Raw genomic sequence first — 14657 nt, 5'->3', positions numbered from 1 at the left:
CTAGACTCGTTATGTGTCTGATTATCTTTTACTGTGTGCTGGTCATAGTATTTGCAAAACGTTAAGGCCTACAATGAAGGCACCTGATTCCAGAGAGGATTTGCATTTGTTTCTATCAGTTTTTTTGTGATCTGCTAATGTTCCCAAATTCCCAAAGGATAGTAATCCTTGGGATTCAAGAAAAAGAAACTGGAATCTTTGTTAATTCCTAAACTATAAATTATTCTGAATTTTAAACTATTTATTTACATGTTCTTAAATAATAATAGTAATACCATAATCATCTACAATGAATAATTTTTCTTTGTTAGGCTTACATTAAAAGTTTCAGAGATTATAATTTTCCTGTCTTATGCTAATACTAAAAGAGATTATTATATTATCATGGCACACACACATATACATATATAAGAAATGTGTGTGTGTATATACATATATACACATATATACATACATACATACATACATATATATAAATGCATGGTTTGTAATGAACCAAATATTATGACAAGATTATGTATTTCTGTTTTTTTAAGATGTTTATTTTTTGAGAGAGCACAAGTGGGGCAAGGGCAGAGAGAGGGGGTAGAGGATCCAAAGTGGACTTTGCACTGACAGCACTGAGCCCCATGTGGGGCTTGAACTCACGAACCACGAGATCATGACCTGAGCCAAAGTCCAACTCTCAATTGAGCCACCCAGGTGCCCCAACAAGATTATATATTTTAATAACATGTAAAAGTGTTCTCTACCTGATAATAGACTTTTTAAAGACTTTAAAGACTTTCTTTTTAATTTAAAATAATTTTAGATCTGGGGCACCTGGGTGGCTCAGTCAGTTAAGCAGCCAACTTCAGCTCAGGTCATGATGTGTTTATGGGTTCAAGCCCTGTGTCAGGCTCTGTGCTGAGACAACTCAGAGCCTGGAGCCTGCTTTGGATTCTGTGTTTCCCTCTCTCTCTGCCCCTCCCCGCTCACAATCTTTCTCTCTCTCTCAAAAATAAACATTAAAAAAATAAAATAATTTTAGATCTATAGGAAAGTTGCAAAAAATTAAAGTTCTCATATACCCTTCACTCAGCTTCCCCTTAACCTTAACATCTTACATAACTATAGAATATTTATCAAAGTCAGAAAATTAACATGACAATAGGCAATTGAAAACATTAGAAGAGGGGAACATTAACATAAAATAAATTGTAAATAAAAATAATTTCTAAACTGTAAAGTAATACCACAAGTAATTAGTATTTAAAAGTTATTCTTAAAACAAGATTGTAAATACAAAAGCTTTATTTGCCCTGATCCTATTGATCATTGTTATGTTAATATTCCAGGCATAAGAAAGAGTTTCCATCTTAGATTGATGTTGGTTGGATTATGAGTGTAGCTAAAAGCATCCTCAGGTGGGGCCATTAGGGTACATGTAAGTTCATTTTCTTTTTTAACAATGAAGTATTTTGTGTACTTGCTCTGATTTTGACTTTGCCATTGAAATCAATATTGTTTTTGCTAATTCAAAATTTAGATAATATTTTTGCTAATTCAAAATTTAGACAAACTGGGTGGCTCAGTTGGTTAAGTGTCCGGCTTTGGCTCAGATCATGATCTCACTGTTCGTGAGTTTGAGCCCCATGTCAGGCTCTGAGGTATTAGTTCAGAGCCTGGAGCCTGCTTCAGATTCTGTGTCTCCCTCTCTCTCTGCCCCTCCCCTGTTCGTCTTCTGTCTCTCTCTGTCTCTCAAAAACTGAATTAAAAAAAAGTTAAAGAAAATTTAGACAATAAATTTTTAACTATTCATATCTGTAAAAAATTTTATTATTATAATTGATATACAACATTATATTAGTTTTAGGTGTACAATATAATAATTCAATATTCATATTCTCATGGTCTCCATAATCTTCTGTTAAAATATTTATAAAGAACTATACCCTATAGCAAATATTAAACCCTGAAGAATGCTGGACAGTTTTGGGTGGTATTCAAATAATGGAACATTCACTGCTCTGAGCAAGATTTAACACTGCACAGAATCATTTGTCAGAGTTGCCAGTTTTGCTTCCAGAACTTGATATCACTTACAAAGTTTGTATGACATACACTGTACAAATAAGCTTATTAATATTTATTTGCAAGAATGACTCACTGTTAGCAGCACACAAGGCCATGAACACACACACTTGTAAACATAACATAGCAAGAGCTACAAGCAAAACTAACTGATTAGATCCTGATCACTTTTCTGTGTACTCTTGTCTGGTCAACCTTAATCTTTCACTTTCTGTGTCAGTATTTTCTGTTCTTGCTTTCAACTGGACATCGGTAGATGCCTTCAAACCAGTAATGTGTCTACCTTTATTATTAGGCTTTATTCGTAAAGGAGAATTATAGTATTTTCTCTTGTCTTCAAGATTTCTAGGCTGATTTTTCTTAGGATTCAGAGAGACCTATACATTTCTCAAGAAACACTGAGAAGCATTTTCCACATGGAAGCATTAGTCCATCTCAGTTTGGTTCCTGAAATTAATTTCAAAGCTTAAAGTTCCATGGAAAACCAAGATATAGGAACCCCAACTGTAATTTTGCAAGAGGGCTGGTCCAATTCTGACTCACTCTCTGGGGTCCCTTGGGATCTTAGCTTATTTGGGGAAAAGTGCTGTTTTTAGATTTCTCGCCTTGGATAAGCTCTGGGCTTTGAGTTTTTGACCTTTTCTCCTCAGAGGACCATTGAAACAAAAGTTCCGTTTTCTGGAACTGGCAAGTGCTGTGGGGCAATGCCGCTTCTGTGGTTATTTGCTTGTCTGGATTCCAGTTTTCTTTTGGTTTTGGCCAGCATGCTACCATCTTGTCAGTGTATTGATAGTTCGGAGATTTTAAAAATATTTCCTCCAACTTTTTAAACTTTTTTTTTCCTGTGAGAGGATTGGTCCAAATAACGTAAACTTTAGTTATTAGAAATTTGAAAGCCCAGGATTAGTTTTAGAGAAGCCAGTATTTGGCTCCATCTGAGAATTTGGAGCTTTAAATTTGGAATTACCATGTAGAGTCAGAGTAGAATCAGAGTAGGAGGCATCTCTGATTATAGCATGTTGGGGAATGAAATGCCATTTTGCAGGCTTCAGGATGGGATTCAGTTCAGTCATTCATCCAGCAAATGTTTGTTATAGGTACTGTGCTAAGGGCAGGGTAATAAACACAGATGTGCTCTCTGCTCTCAGAGAGCTTCTGGTCAAATGAGTTGCTAGTTAATAAATTAAGGTACATATCTAAAACACAGTATCTTCAAATCTGATAAATAGGTTGACTTCCAGAGCAATGGAAAGATTTGGGGTTAATCCACAGACTTTCAGGTTTCCCAGTACATGTTACTTTTAGAACCCTGATTAGGACTACATAATGTAGCCCTGAGAGAATCTTATTTTAGAATATCATAGTGTTTTCCTGTCTCTAGGAGAGGTTCACATGCCTCTCAATTTGACAAGTAATCAGGGTTGTACATTCATTTCTTTATTCAGCAAATATTTCTTAAGCACATACTAGGAGGCAGGCACTGGCTATCCATTGATTAATACGAAGGACATAGTCATAGTATTATTCATATTTGTGTATCTCTGAAACTCCAGTGATCATAGTGATGTTGACCTCTGTACGTAATCACACTGTTGAAGCCTTTGAACCATGGTCATAGTTACTTCAGTGTGAGTAAGGACCCCATTAGTTCTACATCAGTGCAGGGAATGGTAAAGGGTAGAGTCAGCCTCTTCCATATTGGGAGCCTCGCTCCTAAACTTTTCTTCCCTTGAAGGTAATGTCAAGGGAATGTTGACCAGAGACTCTCAGGGTAATTTTAAAAGGCTGTTGCACATCAAATCAGAATGTGTTTCAAGAAAGTAACATTTTCAACAACATACTGAGATCTAAGACCCACTAAAGAGAGCCATTCATTTAATAAGTTAGAAAATTACTGATATGGAAGAGTAACATCTTTATACTGAAGTGATCTACAATATTCTAGAAAGTATAGGTGCACCTGGGTGGCTCAGTAGGTTTGGCATCTAACTTCGGCTCAGGTCATGATCTCACGGTTCGTGGGTTTGAGGCCTGCATCAGGTTCTGTGCTGACAGTTAAGAGCCTGGAGCTTGCTTCAGATTCTGTGTTTCCCTCTTTCTCTGCCCCTCCCCTGCTAACACTGTGTCTCTTTTTGTCTCTCAAAAATGAAAAAATGTTAAAAAAATTTTTTTAATTTGAAAGTATAGTTTATTTCTACATCCAGAAGCTATTTATTATTCTGAAGACTCCTTGGTGTGCCTCAGTATTAAAAATTCTTTCTCAGGGTGCTGGGTGGCTCAGTAGGTTAAGTGTCTGACTTCAGCTCAGGTCTTGATCTTATGGTTTGTGCGTTCAAGCCCCACATCAGGCTCTATGCTGAGTTCACTGGAGCCTGCTTTGGATTCTGTGTCTCCCTCTCTCTCTGGCCCTCCCTCACTCACACCGTGTGTGTGTGTGTGTCTCAAAAATAAAAACTAATAAATTTTTAAATAAAAAAATTATATTGAAAAAATAAAAATAAAATAAAAATTCTTTCTCAAACTAGTAAAACACAATGAGTTAAATAGCCAAACATTTTGTGGTCTTTCAAGATGTAAAAGTTTATGTGAAAGGAATAATAATCTTTCTTTCTGATTTGTCAGTACATGAGAAAAAAAAGCAAGTATCTTTGACTTGTGGCATGTGGTTCAGGATGTTGGCTCAGTAAAAATTAGCTCGGTTACTTTAAATGGATTTTGTCTTGGTATAAAACAGCAACCAGTTAGAAGGCTTTAATAGTCTATGTTAATTCAGGACTGAAACTAGTTTTCCTTTTACAATCGGGGTTCAATGTGTGTGTCAAGAAATGTAGCTTGGAATGGTTGACTTAGTTATAATTAACCCATGAATCACTATTCTTTTTTTTTTTTTTTTTTAAGTTAGTTAAAGAATCTCTATACCTAACTTTGTAGCATGGCTTTGTGAACATTTCCTCATGCTCAGCTCATGGCAGAGGGGAGGAGAAACTGGAATAGATCCAGGGATTTTAAGTATCGGTTTCAGATTTCACTGGGGCTTTGCAGGGATATAGTGAAAGGACCTGCCTGCCTCCTGCTAGCACAGACCCTTGGCCACAGTCATTCCTGCCACTACACGGCCACTGAGTGTGTCATCTCCCAGCCTACACTTTGCCAGATGTAGCAAGCCCCAAGAGATGAGAAACTCCAGGGCAGTCATTTAATCTGCATATATTGAGCTCCTGCTGTATTCCAGGCAGTGCTCTGGAGTTAGGGCAGTGATCTCTGCCCTCATGGGGAGAGGCAAACAGTAAGTAGAAATATGAATATGTACTAGAAGGCAAAAGAAGCTATGGAATCAGGGAAGGCCTCACTGAAAAGTGACATTCGCGTGAAGATCTGAATGATTGTAGGGAGCCAGCCAAGCCATTTTTGGGGGGTGGGGAAATCGTTGTAGGCAGATGTGCAGCTAGTGTTTGAGGAACAGCAAGGAGGCCAATTCAGCTAGAGCTAAGGTGTGGGTTTTGTAGTTCATTGTTCAGAGTAAGACAAGCCACGGGAAGGTTTTGGGCAGGGGAGCAGTAAAATCTGGCGCATGTTATAGCGTCACTCTGGCTGCAGTGTGAAGGCCAAACAGAAAGACGCAAGGTTAGGGGCACAGAGGCCAGTTGGGAGGCTACTGCAGTGATGCTGCAGGCAAGAGGTGATGGCGGCCTGGACCGGGATGGTAGACTGGAGATGATGCGGAGTGTGTGGTCCTGGGTATATTTTGAGTCTGAGCCTGTAGGATTTGCTGGTGGATTGGGTGTGAGGTGTGAGAGAACAAGAAGAGTCAAGGATGACCCCGCGGGTGAGCAACTGGAAGGATTGGAGTTGCCAGTAATTTCTCAATTCATGGTGAAGACTGCAGGAGATGCTGGTTGGTGGGGGAGGTGGGATGGGACAGAGGTCAGGAGCTCTGTTTTGGTCATGTTGATGAGCCCATAAAACATCCGGGTAGAAGTATTGATTAGGCAAGTTTGATATACAGCCCAGAGTTCAGGGGAGGGGTAAGGGTTGGAGACGTACATTTGGGACAAATCAATTTTGACAGCCCATAAACTTTATTTAAAGCCACAACTTTAATGAGATTACTTCTTAAAAAAAAGAAAAGAAAGAGTATAGATACACAGAAGTGGCCCAGGCACTGAACCTCACCATTAGCTGAAGGAAGTGAAAGACAGTGATCATAATTATAATTAATTGAGCACTTATTACTTGTCACACAGAGTGCTAGGTCTTTGACACACTTTCCTGAATCCTCCATATTGTGCATATATGACAAATGAGAAAGCCCAGATTGACCCAGACTGTCACAGTTAGTAAGTGGTAGGGCTGGGGTTCAAATTCAGGTCGGTTTCATTGCACAGCCTTCTGTGCCCTGTCACTGTGCCACACCATGATGTTGGCGTGTTTCAACTTGAGAGAGGACTGCTTGATCTCTGAGAGTGGGTGTAGGAAGCAACACCTGAAAAACCCAGAAATTCAAGGGCTCACAGAGGAGGGATCCCAAAAGACCCTTGTCAACTTACTTCCAAAATAGTTTATTGTCAGGCATAGCATTTTTTAGTACTCTCATGTGTTGAAAACTATAAGAGAATATATGTATGTCTTGATATCTTTAAAAAAAATACTTAACCCTTCTTCACAGATACACTTTTGGCTGCTTGCTTATCAGGGAGTCATACAGCTTTCCAACATGCTTACCCATTCATGCTAGCAACATCCCCACGCTGGTCGTTCGTCTCTCTGAGCCCTCACCTAACTCATAACCCTTTCAGTTCATCACGAGGTATAAATTCTGAGACATCTTAAGTGCTTCTCACAGCCCTGTCTCATTGTGAATATTCACACCCTTCAGAGCATATCACATTTCCCCCCAAACACCTCTTATTTTCCAACACTCCAGCCCTTATTGCCTTTTACAGTGCTCCCAGAATGCTCTCTGCTTCTGCCTTCCCTCCTCCCAGTCAGTTGTTGCTTTTCATTAGTGCTTCATTTCTTCCTCTGCTGGGGAACTTAACCTTTAGATCTTAGGTGTCTTTCTTCTCCTTTATTTCCAGACCCTCTGTCCACACCACCAGAGGCTGTAGCACTGATGTCCTATGAGTAGCTTTAGCCGTAGTGGTCTCCTTTAAATTCTTCCTTTAGGCTGAGAGGCAGCGGCACTGAATAAGATTGGAAACCACATTTCCAGTCCTATCAGTGTTCCCTGCATTCCTGCCATGTGCTAGGTAATTGCATATCTAGGAGAAGCCCTGGGGCACACCAGTGTTTGGGAGTGTAGAAGACCAGGAAGGTGAATCAGCGAAGGAGAAGACGCAGATAGTCCAGTGAGTGGGACCGATCCATCGGAGTGATTGCATTGCAGAAGCAGAAGCAGAGGGAGGGCCTTGTTGCTAGAACACAGTCTCTGAGGCATTAGGGGGACTGGGATCCAGGGAACCAGCAGAGAGACTGGCCTGTTATCAGAGCCGCGACAGTTTCTCCATTTTAACAGGAGGGAAGGCAGAGTGTGTGGATACAGACACAGTAGGATGGTAGATTTGCTAGGGAAAGGATGAAGAAACAGAAATAATTTATAAAGGAGGAAAAGAAAGGAAGTGAGGCACCAGCATTAGTCTGGGGCTCGCGGAGAACACGGCTGTGTCACTTCGGGCAGGTGTGCCAGAGAGCTCCGAACCCACGTGTCCTCAGGAAGGAAAATAATACAAAGTAATGTACGGATGTAGGAATTGCAGGATACTGATTGAACCCCCAGCAGGAGAATGGTGGTCCGGAGAGGCTGGCTCAAGAAGGCGGGCCAAGTACACACGCTCAGCTGCCCCTCTACTTTAGATCACTGCAAGCGACTGGAAAAATAAGTTCCAACAAGAAAGAGTATTATGGGAAGGCCAGAAGTGGAGTCATCTTCTGAGAGATGGAGAGCAGATGGTATTAAGGAGAGGAAACTTCTATCTAAACTATGCTCGGGAGAGGACCGCTATGCGAGCGCGTTCAGGTCTGAGGGGACTGCAGCCTCAGAGGCGGGGCAGGCCCGGGGAGTGTCCTGGAGCAGATTTGCTGTGAAGGATCAGGGAAGAACTAGGGCACTTGGGCTGAACAGGGGCGGCAGCAACAGTTACCCTCAAGGGGACTCGTGAGGATGAGCTCTTAGTCATGTCCTCAAGAAGGTGATCACTTAGGGGCGCCCTCGCTTGGCTCAGCCTGTTAAGCTTCCAACTTCAGCTCAGGTCATATCTCGTGGTTCGTGAGTTCAAGCCCCGCGTCAGTCTCTGTGCTCCAGCGCAAAGCCTGGAGCCTGCTTTAGATTCTGTGTCTCCCTCTCTCTCTCTTCCCCTCCTCTGCTCACACTCTGTCTCTCTCAAAAATAAATAAACATTTAAAAAACTAAGGAAAAAAATTTTTTAAGGTGATCATTTAATATGAGAAGTCCTAAAGTCCTGGGGGATTGCCTGATAGCTTGATGATTTCTGAGGACCTGAAGAGGGGCTGGAAGGGAATCTTGGCTCAGTGCTCCATCCCCAAAGCCATAGCAAGTTCCAGGCTCTTCCATGGCCTTCCATACCTGTGACTTGGTTTGAGATACATTCGAGAACCATCCTTGCATTAGATATACAGGTGGCAGAACAAAAGTGTCTCAAGTTTCAGGTAGTGGGAATTCATCAATAATGAGGCTTTTTAGAATTATGTTCCACAGAAATGTCATGTCTTTTGTGCTTAAGATGAAAACATGATGAAACAAACTTGGAGAGCTTAAGTAACTTCCCCAAGATTCTACAGCTGGTGAGTGGCAAAGTCCAGACTCACACCCAGGGCTGGCAAAGCTGTGCTCTTAACCTCCAAGCTGTCCTGCTCTCTGCCTGGCATCTAGCACATGCCCCATACATGCTGCAAACATCAGCTCCTCAAACCTGTCTGTACCTGCTGGGTAACCCATGTGCAGAGATGCGTTGAGGACTGAGATATAAGTTAGACATGGTCCTTGCCTCCAAGGAGCATTCAGTGTAATAAATGGAGATACACACGCATAATAAAATGACGTAGGTAAAATGAGAGAGAGATTTGCTCAGTGCTCTGAAAAACAGCAAGAACTGTAGGAATCAGAGAACATCACTGGGGCACCCTTAGTGTGGAAGCGTCGGTCACCAGACGAGAGGCATGACCTGCATAGTTAACAGAGACATTAACAGAAGTGTAGGGAGGCATGTGTTCTTGCTGGTTCTTTTCCAGTCTCCTCCCTCTTCTTCCTTTACCCTTCTGGCACCTTCTCCCTCTTTCTGTCTCCTTCTAAATCCTGCTGCCTGTCTTCCCTCCTACCATTGAATATAGCAGTATTTCTGTCTACTGGGGGTGAGGGGTGCACAGATAGTCACTGCAGCCAATCGCCCCCACTCTGGTGACAAACAGCAAGCATCAGGGCCCTGTGGCACTTTAGGGCCTCCATAATTTATCCTCTTTTATATCTTCTCTTGGTTGATGTACTAGGTGTGTTTCTTACAGTGCTATCTTTATCAAAAATACAAAGTAGCTAAAGGGAACTTTGTTTCCAGTAACAGTGGGGGAAAGATTAATCTTTATTTTCAGTATTTAAAAGTGTGCCTGGCTTACTTTATGTGCCAGTCTAGATGTGCACTGTGGTCAAATGGCGAGGAACGGCCCTGTGGTGGCCGAGCTGGGGGGTGGTGGCAGGGGGCACGGGCAGACTCCAGGACTGGAGGCACAGAGGGAATGTCAGGGGAAGGGAAGGGGCCAGTGTGAGCGCACCTGCCTCAGAAGTGGCCCACCTCTGACTTAGATCATGATAGAGTTTACTTGTTCGTTTGCTTGGTTTGAGGGAAATTAAGGTTTTCTAGTACATTTTTGAGTATCCCTGTTCGTCTAGTGCCACGAAGTCAAACAGATCTGAGTTCAGATTGTGGCCCTCCCTGGCTGGTACCAGCTTATGTGACCAGGTTATTGAAACTCTGAGACTCTTTCTTTGTCAGCAGTAAAGTAAGGGTAATACAGTACCCTCTTTGCAGGGTACTGAAGATAAAAAAAAAAAAAAATTTTGTTTTTGTCAGCTTGCTAGCCCTCGCCCCGATTCTAGCACATTCTCACACTGGAAACATAGAAGCTTCCAGGGCTGCCGCTGCTACGGCTATTGGTTTGGAAGGTGTGAAGGAACAGAACAGAAACCTTCACATCAGAAGATTTGGCAATCCAGAGATTGCAGCCAAAGGGTGCATACTAGCGCCTTAGGTATTTGAGGAAAGGACAAACAAGTTGTGAGGAAAATGGAACATGGATTTTTTAAACTGAAGGAATCAGAGGTGTCATAGAGGTCAGTGGGCCTAGATGTCTACATCGAGTCCCAGAGAGAGTGAGTGGTTCATCCAAGAGTCAACATCTAATTATTGATACAGCATCTAACCCTGGTCTCCTCACGGTTCTGTATATTGTTTCACAAATAGGGATTAGACAGTGGTTCAAGGAACCGTTCCTGGACGTTGATAGATGACCAGTTAGCTAAAACAATCATCTTACCAAAGCCTGTCTCTGAGCACAGTACTCTCCCTTGAATGAAGTAAATGGCATTCGGTCCCTTGGGATCTGCCCCAACCTACCGCTCCAGCCTTTTCTCTTACTACTTTTCTACGTATTCCATCCTCCAAACTGTTCCCCATCTCCTAGTCCTCCATATGTAGAAAGTCTAGGGAAATCCTGCTTGTGCTTAAAGGCACTGCTCAAATGCCGCCACTTCCATGATACCCTCCAGCTGCCCTGCCGGGGACTTTGCTTTGTTGCATTGCCCTTGTGTTTGTCATAGCACCTGTCACATTAGATCTTCTGTTGTGGGGTTGCTCCTGCATTGCAAGAGGCAGGGACTGACTTGTTCACTTTTTCTCTCTTCTTCAATACCTCACCTATAATAGGTGCCCATCTAATGTTTGTTGATCCACAGAGGTCTTTTTATAGGCACCTTTCTGCTTCCTAACCTTATTCCCCAGTTCCTGAATATTGCTGCATGATTGGATGGAGAAGAGATTTAGAAAATGGTTTTCATGCTTCTCTGGCATGGCACATATCAAGGGAAGTGTGAAAAACATACTTAACTACATTCTTGTAGGGGACACTTTTAAAATTACTCAGACACCAGATGAGAGTAAAAAGGAAGTTTTTTTTCTTCCTTTCAGTGGGATGCCCCATTGCGTCTGCAGGCAGGAGTTGAAACCACTTGCGATTTGAGTGTGTACTCACTAACTGGTAACCTGACTCCCATAAAAAGCAAAGCTCTCACAGGAGGAAGAGTTCTCTCTCTTAGGGAAACAGAGACCTGCAGAGTTTCAGATGTCTAAGGATTAGAAAGCTGAACTTGGAAGATGAGGAACAGAGGTCCAGGTTGAGCTGCACATGAAAACATTATTTATACCCCTGGTTGATTACAGAAATATCTAAAGAGGCCAATGAGATTGATAGATGACCTTACCTTGGCTTTTAAAGGGGGCTGTTCTTGCTCACTCTGCTTTTTCTACAAAACCTTTAGAACAGCAGAATACTTCCACCTTCAGCACAGAAAGCAGCCAAGCCAGTTTGACCAGCTTGAGGGAAACACCAAATGAAGCTGCCAACTCCAATCACATGAACACTAGTTACTAATTATCTTCTGGCCTCTGTGGGGAAAGATATAGCAGCTCACTGATTGGATCCGAGGTTGAAATAACTCCACATTTCTCTGTGCTCCCAGCTGGAGGAGCAAGAAGAGTGAGTGTCTCGAGCACTTTGGGAGACATTTTCAGAAGGACGGACACAGCCTTGGGCTAAACCGCACCTGTCCACATTTCAGCCCCACCCAGGCCCATGGAAGAGGGAAGCAAAACTCGAGTCTTTAAGTGCACTGAACATGTGTGAAACCCACAAAGATAGAAAAGAAAGAGGAGCGGGCAGGAAAGGGCACTGGGGCTCCAGCTGGGAGTATGAAGATCACAGGAGTCTACAGAAGAGGGATCTTACAGGGCTGGATGGACTTTACAGAGAAGGCGCCTCGGATTCCAGAAACTGGACGTCAGGGCACAATCGGCCCTTCAGAAAAAGGCATTGTGGATACTGGGCTTTTGGGCAGAGTGAACCAAGTTCAGACCACGAGGAAGCAGAGGAAAGTGGAAAGGACTGTATGGACTATGGAAGTGTGATTCAAGACTGTGATGGTTACTGGAACTCAGGAGATGTAGATTATGGGAATCTGAGCCCCGAGACGAAGGATAATTGGCTTACAGGCAGCCCAGAAAGCTGGAAAGCTGAAGGATATAGGGAAACGAATGGCTACGTAGATGGTCAGAATCTGAACTGTAATCCTGAGGACTCTAAAGAAACTGGACAACAGACTCGCCACAGTGGTTTGGATGATCCTGTGGGGAATGGTGGTCAACCTGAAAAGTGGCACGTGGACCACAGGAATTTTAATTATAATGCTGAGGATTGTAAAGAAACTAATATTTATTGTAGAAACTGCAGCAATTTATGTCAGGTTCCTGGGAATTATATTAATGGTCAGTCTGTGGACTTCCCAGATTTGAATGGTGTCAGTGAAAGTAAAGAATTTGCCAAATACTATGAAGGGGACAAAGGTGTGTGTCAAAATGATAAAATCTATCCCAAAACAAAGACTCCTGTCGTGGATCAGAGTGACTTTGATACAGAAAATAAAGGCCACGACACTCTATTTGCAAACTGTGAGTATAAATTTCAGAATTACAGAGAAACAGATTCTGCCCATCAGATGGAGGATTTGGAGGACAGTGGCATGGACAGAGCAGGAATGATGGCCCTTGGGAGCAGAGGGATCTTCCCGGATGGTCTGCGGAATCAGTGGACGAGAGGGGATCGGGGAGAACACCACAGCGGCATTCCGCAGGGCCCTTCCTTAGGAAAGAATACCTGGCATTTAGAGGACGAGAGAAAGACAAATGGCCCTGAGACTTGGAAAAGGAATAGTCGCTACCGCCGCACAGCACCCAGCACCCTGAGACGCTCAGAATTTGTGCAAAACAGGAAGAAAACTCAAGGTACGAACTCAGCCAGCCTTATTAGAATGCTAAAACATGAAAGTAGGTAATAGGGGTGGTTATCTAGGTACTAGGAACACCCATGTACTTAAGGAACCTGGCGCTTGAAATTCTTTTTTCAGTGTGTCTTGAGTGAGAACAACCTTAGAAATTTAATCCCTCTGGGAGGCACTTTTCAGAGCAAGAGCGGATACAGTACTATAAACACACACCATGGCCTCCAGAACGAGACCGTGTTCTCATGGGAAATATCTTTATCATTCTTGGTTTTGTTAGGGGTCTCTAATCCCAAATATCTTTCCATTCTTTCTTTAATATTTCTTTGTCTAATGGGAATGGCAAGTTCATTACTGAGGCACCAAGCGGAAGTTTATTTTCCTGGCAGGATCTTTCTCTCCATCTCTACGCTTCTTTAGACGTTGGGGAAAAGAGGATTTAATTTGTTTTATAGAGTGTTTGTATCTTTACACTCAGGAATCTTAAGTGAATGATGAGCACTACAACTCTTCTGGAAATCAGAGGATTATTTATATTCTTCATGATGCTCTGTACATTCAAATTACTTCATCTCACTTCGCCTTAACGAAGTTTTTGTAACATGATACATTAAGAGTCTTTTATAATGTAGAGGTTGTTTCTTTCTTGCCAGTTTGTCTTCTGCTGTTCTCTGAAATGAATTATGTTCATTTTGTTTTGTTTTGTTGTGGTTGTTTTTATAATTACTGGATTCCCTGTTAAGTCTTTCTTTTTATTTATGCTATTCTCTCACGAAGCCAACTTTCTGGTAGAGGCCGATTTGAGGGTGGTGTAGGTTATGAGCAGAGGATAAGGGTTAGAGTCAGAAAATGTGAATGACCTAGAAACTCCATCTCACACCTTCCTCCTGAGCGGGAAGTCTCTCATCTAGATCTTCAGAACAGGCTCACTGTTGGTGGGGGCATGACAAGTCCCTGGTGTGATCCCAGAACTGCCAGTGGTTTATCCTGTGGTCTTCCGTCACAGGCTTAACCTAACCAGAATTTCCAGGGCATTGTTTTGGATAAATCAGGGTCTCCACCTGCATTTATAAAGATAAAAATGAAACTAAGCCCGGCTTTAATTGGAAGGCTGAGGTATTTAGCAGCTAGCCATTTTTTTCTAGGTGTGTTTTTGCTCTGAGATGATAGGGATTGAATGACTTCTAAATTCCTTCCAGTTCAAATCAACAACAATCAAAACACACACACACACACACACACACACACACACACACTTACACAAGTGATTCTGTGTTTCCTTATATTGGTTTTTGTATTGCTCCTATTCCCTTCCCCCACATCTGTTCCGTACATGAACTTTGTTTCCTATCTTTAGTTCCTTATTGTATTAAGCCTCCTACGTGTAATCTAAGTGTGTTTACTCTGTCTGACTTAACAAGAGTCAAGCCCTTCTCTCCCGAGTGGTGCAATTTGCCCTATGATCTCTCTTAAACAAGCTCAGTTCCCCCTTCTGTCACTTACATTTTTACAACTCTCTCTTTAT

At 42.3% G+C, this 14657-nt stretch overlaps 1 protein-coding gene across 2 annotated transcripts in view; it reads left to right on the top strand.

Moving 5' to 3' along the window:
• The window catches only part of DNMBP (dynamin binding protein), a 111367-nt gene that overhangs the window by 55390 nt on the left and 41320 nt on the right, over nt 1–14657 (top strand). Inside the window, exon 1 of one of the 2 annotated variants that reach the window (XM_027062832.2) lies at nt 11076–13136. The exons of the other annotated variant lie outside the window; for it this stretch is intronic. Coding sequence (XP_026918633.2) covers nt 11975–13136 — 1162 coding nt within the window. The 5' untranslated portion in view covers nt 11076–11974. Of the gene's footprint in view, nt 1–11075; nt 13137–14657 lie in introns of those variants that run through there. 2 annotated transcript variants of the gene reach the window in all.

Source organism: Acinonyx jubatus, chromosome D2, assembly GCF_027475565.1.
Source record: "Acinonyx jubatus isolate Ajub_Pintada_27869175 chromosome D2, VMU_Ajub_asm_v1.0, whole genome shotgun sequence".
Taxonomy (NCBI): domain Eukaryota; kingdom Metazoa; phylum Chordata; class Mammalia; order Carnivora; family Felidae; genus Acinonyx; species Acinonyx jubatus.
Note: the sequence above shows the minus strand (reverse complement) of the source record. Positions and strands in the feature narration are given on the sequence as shown.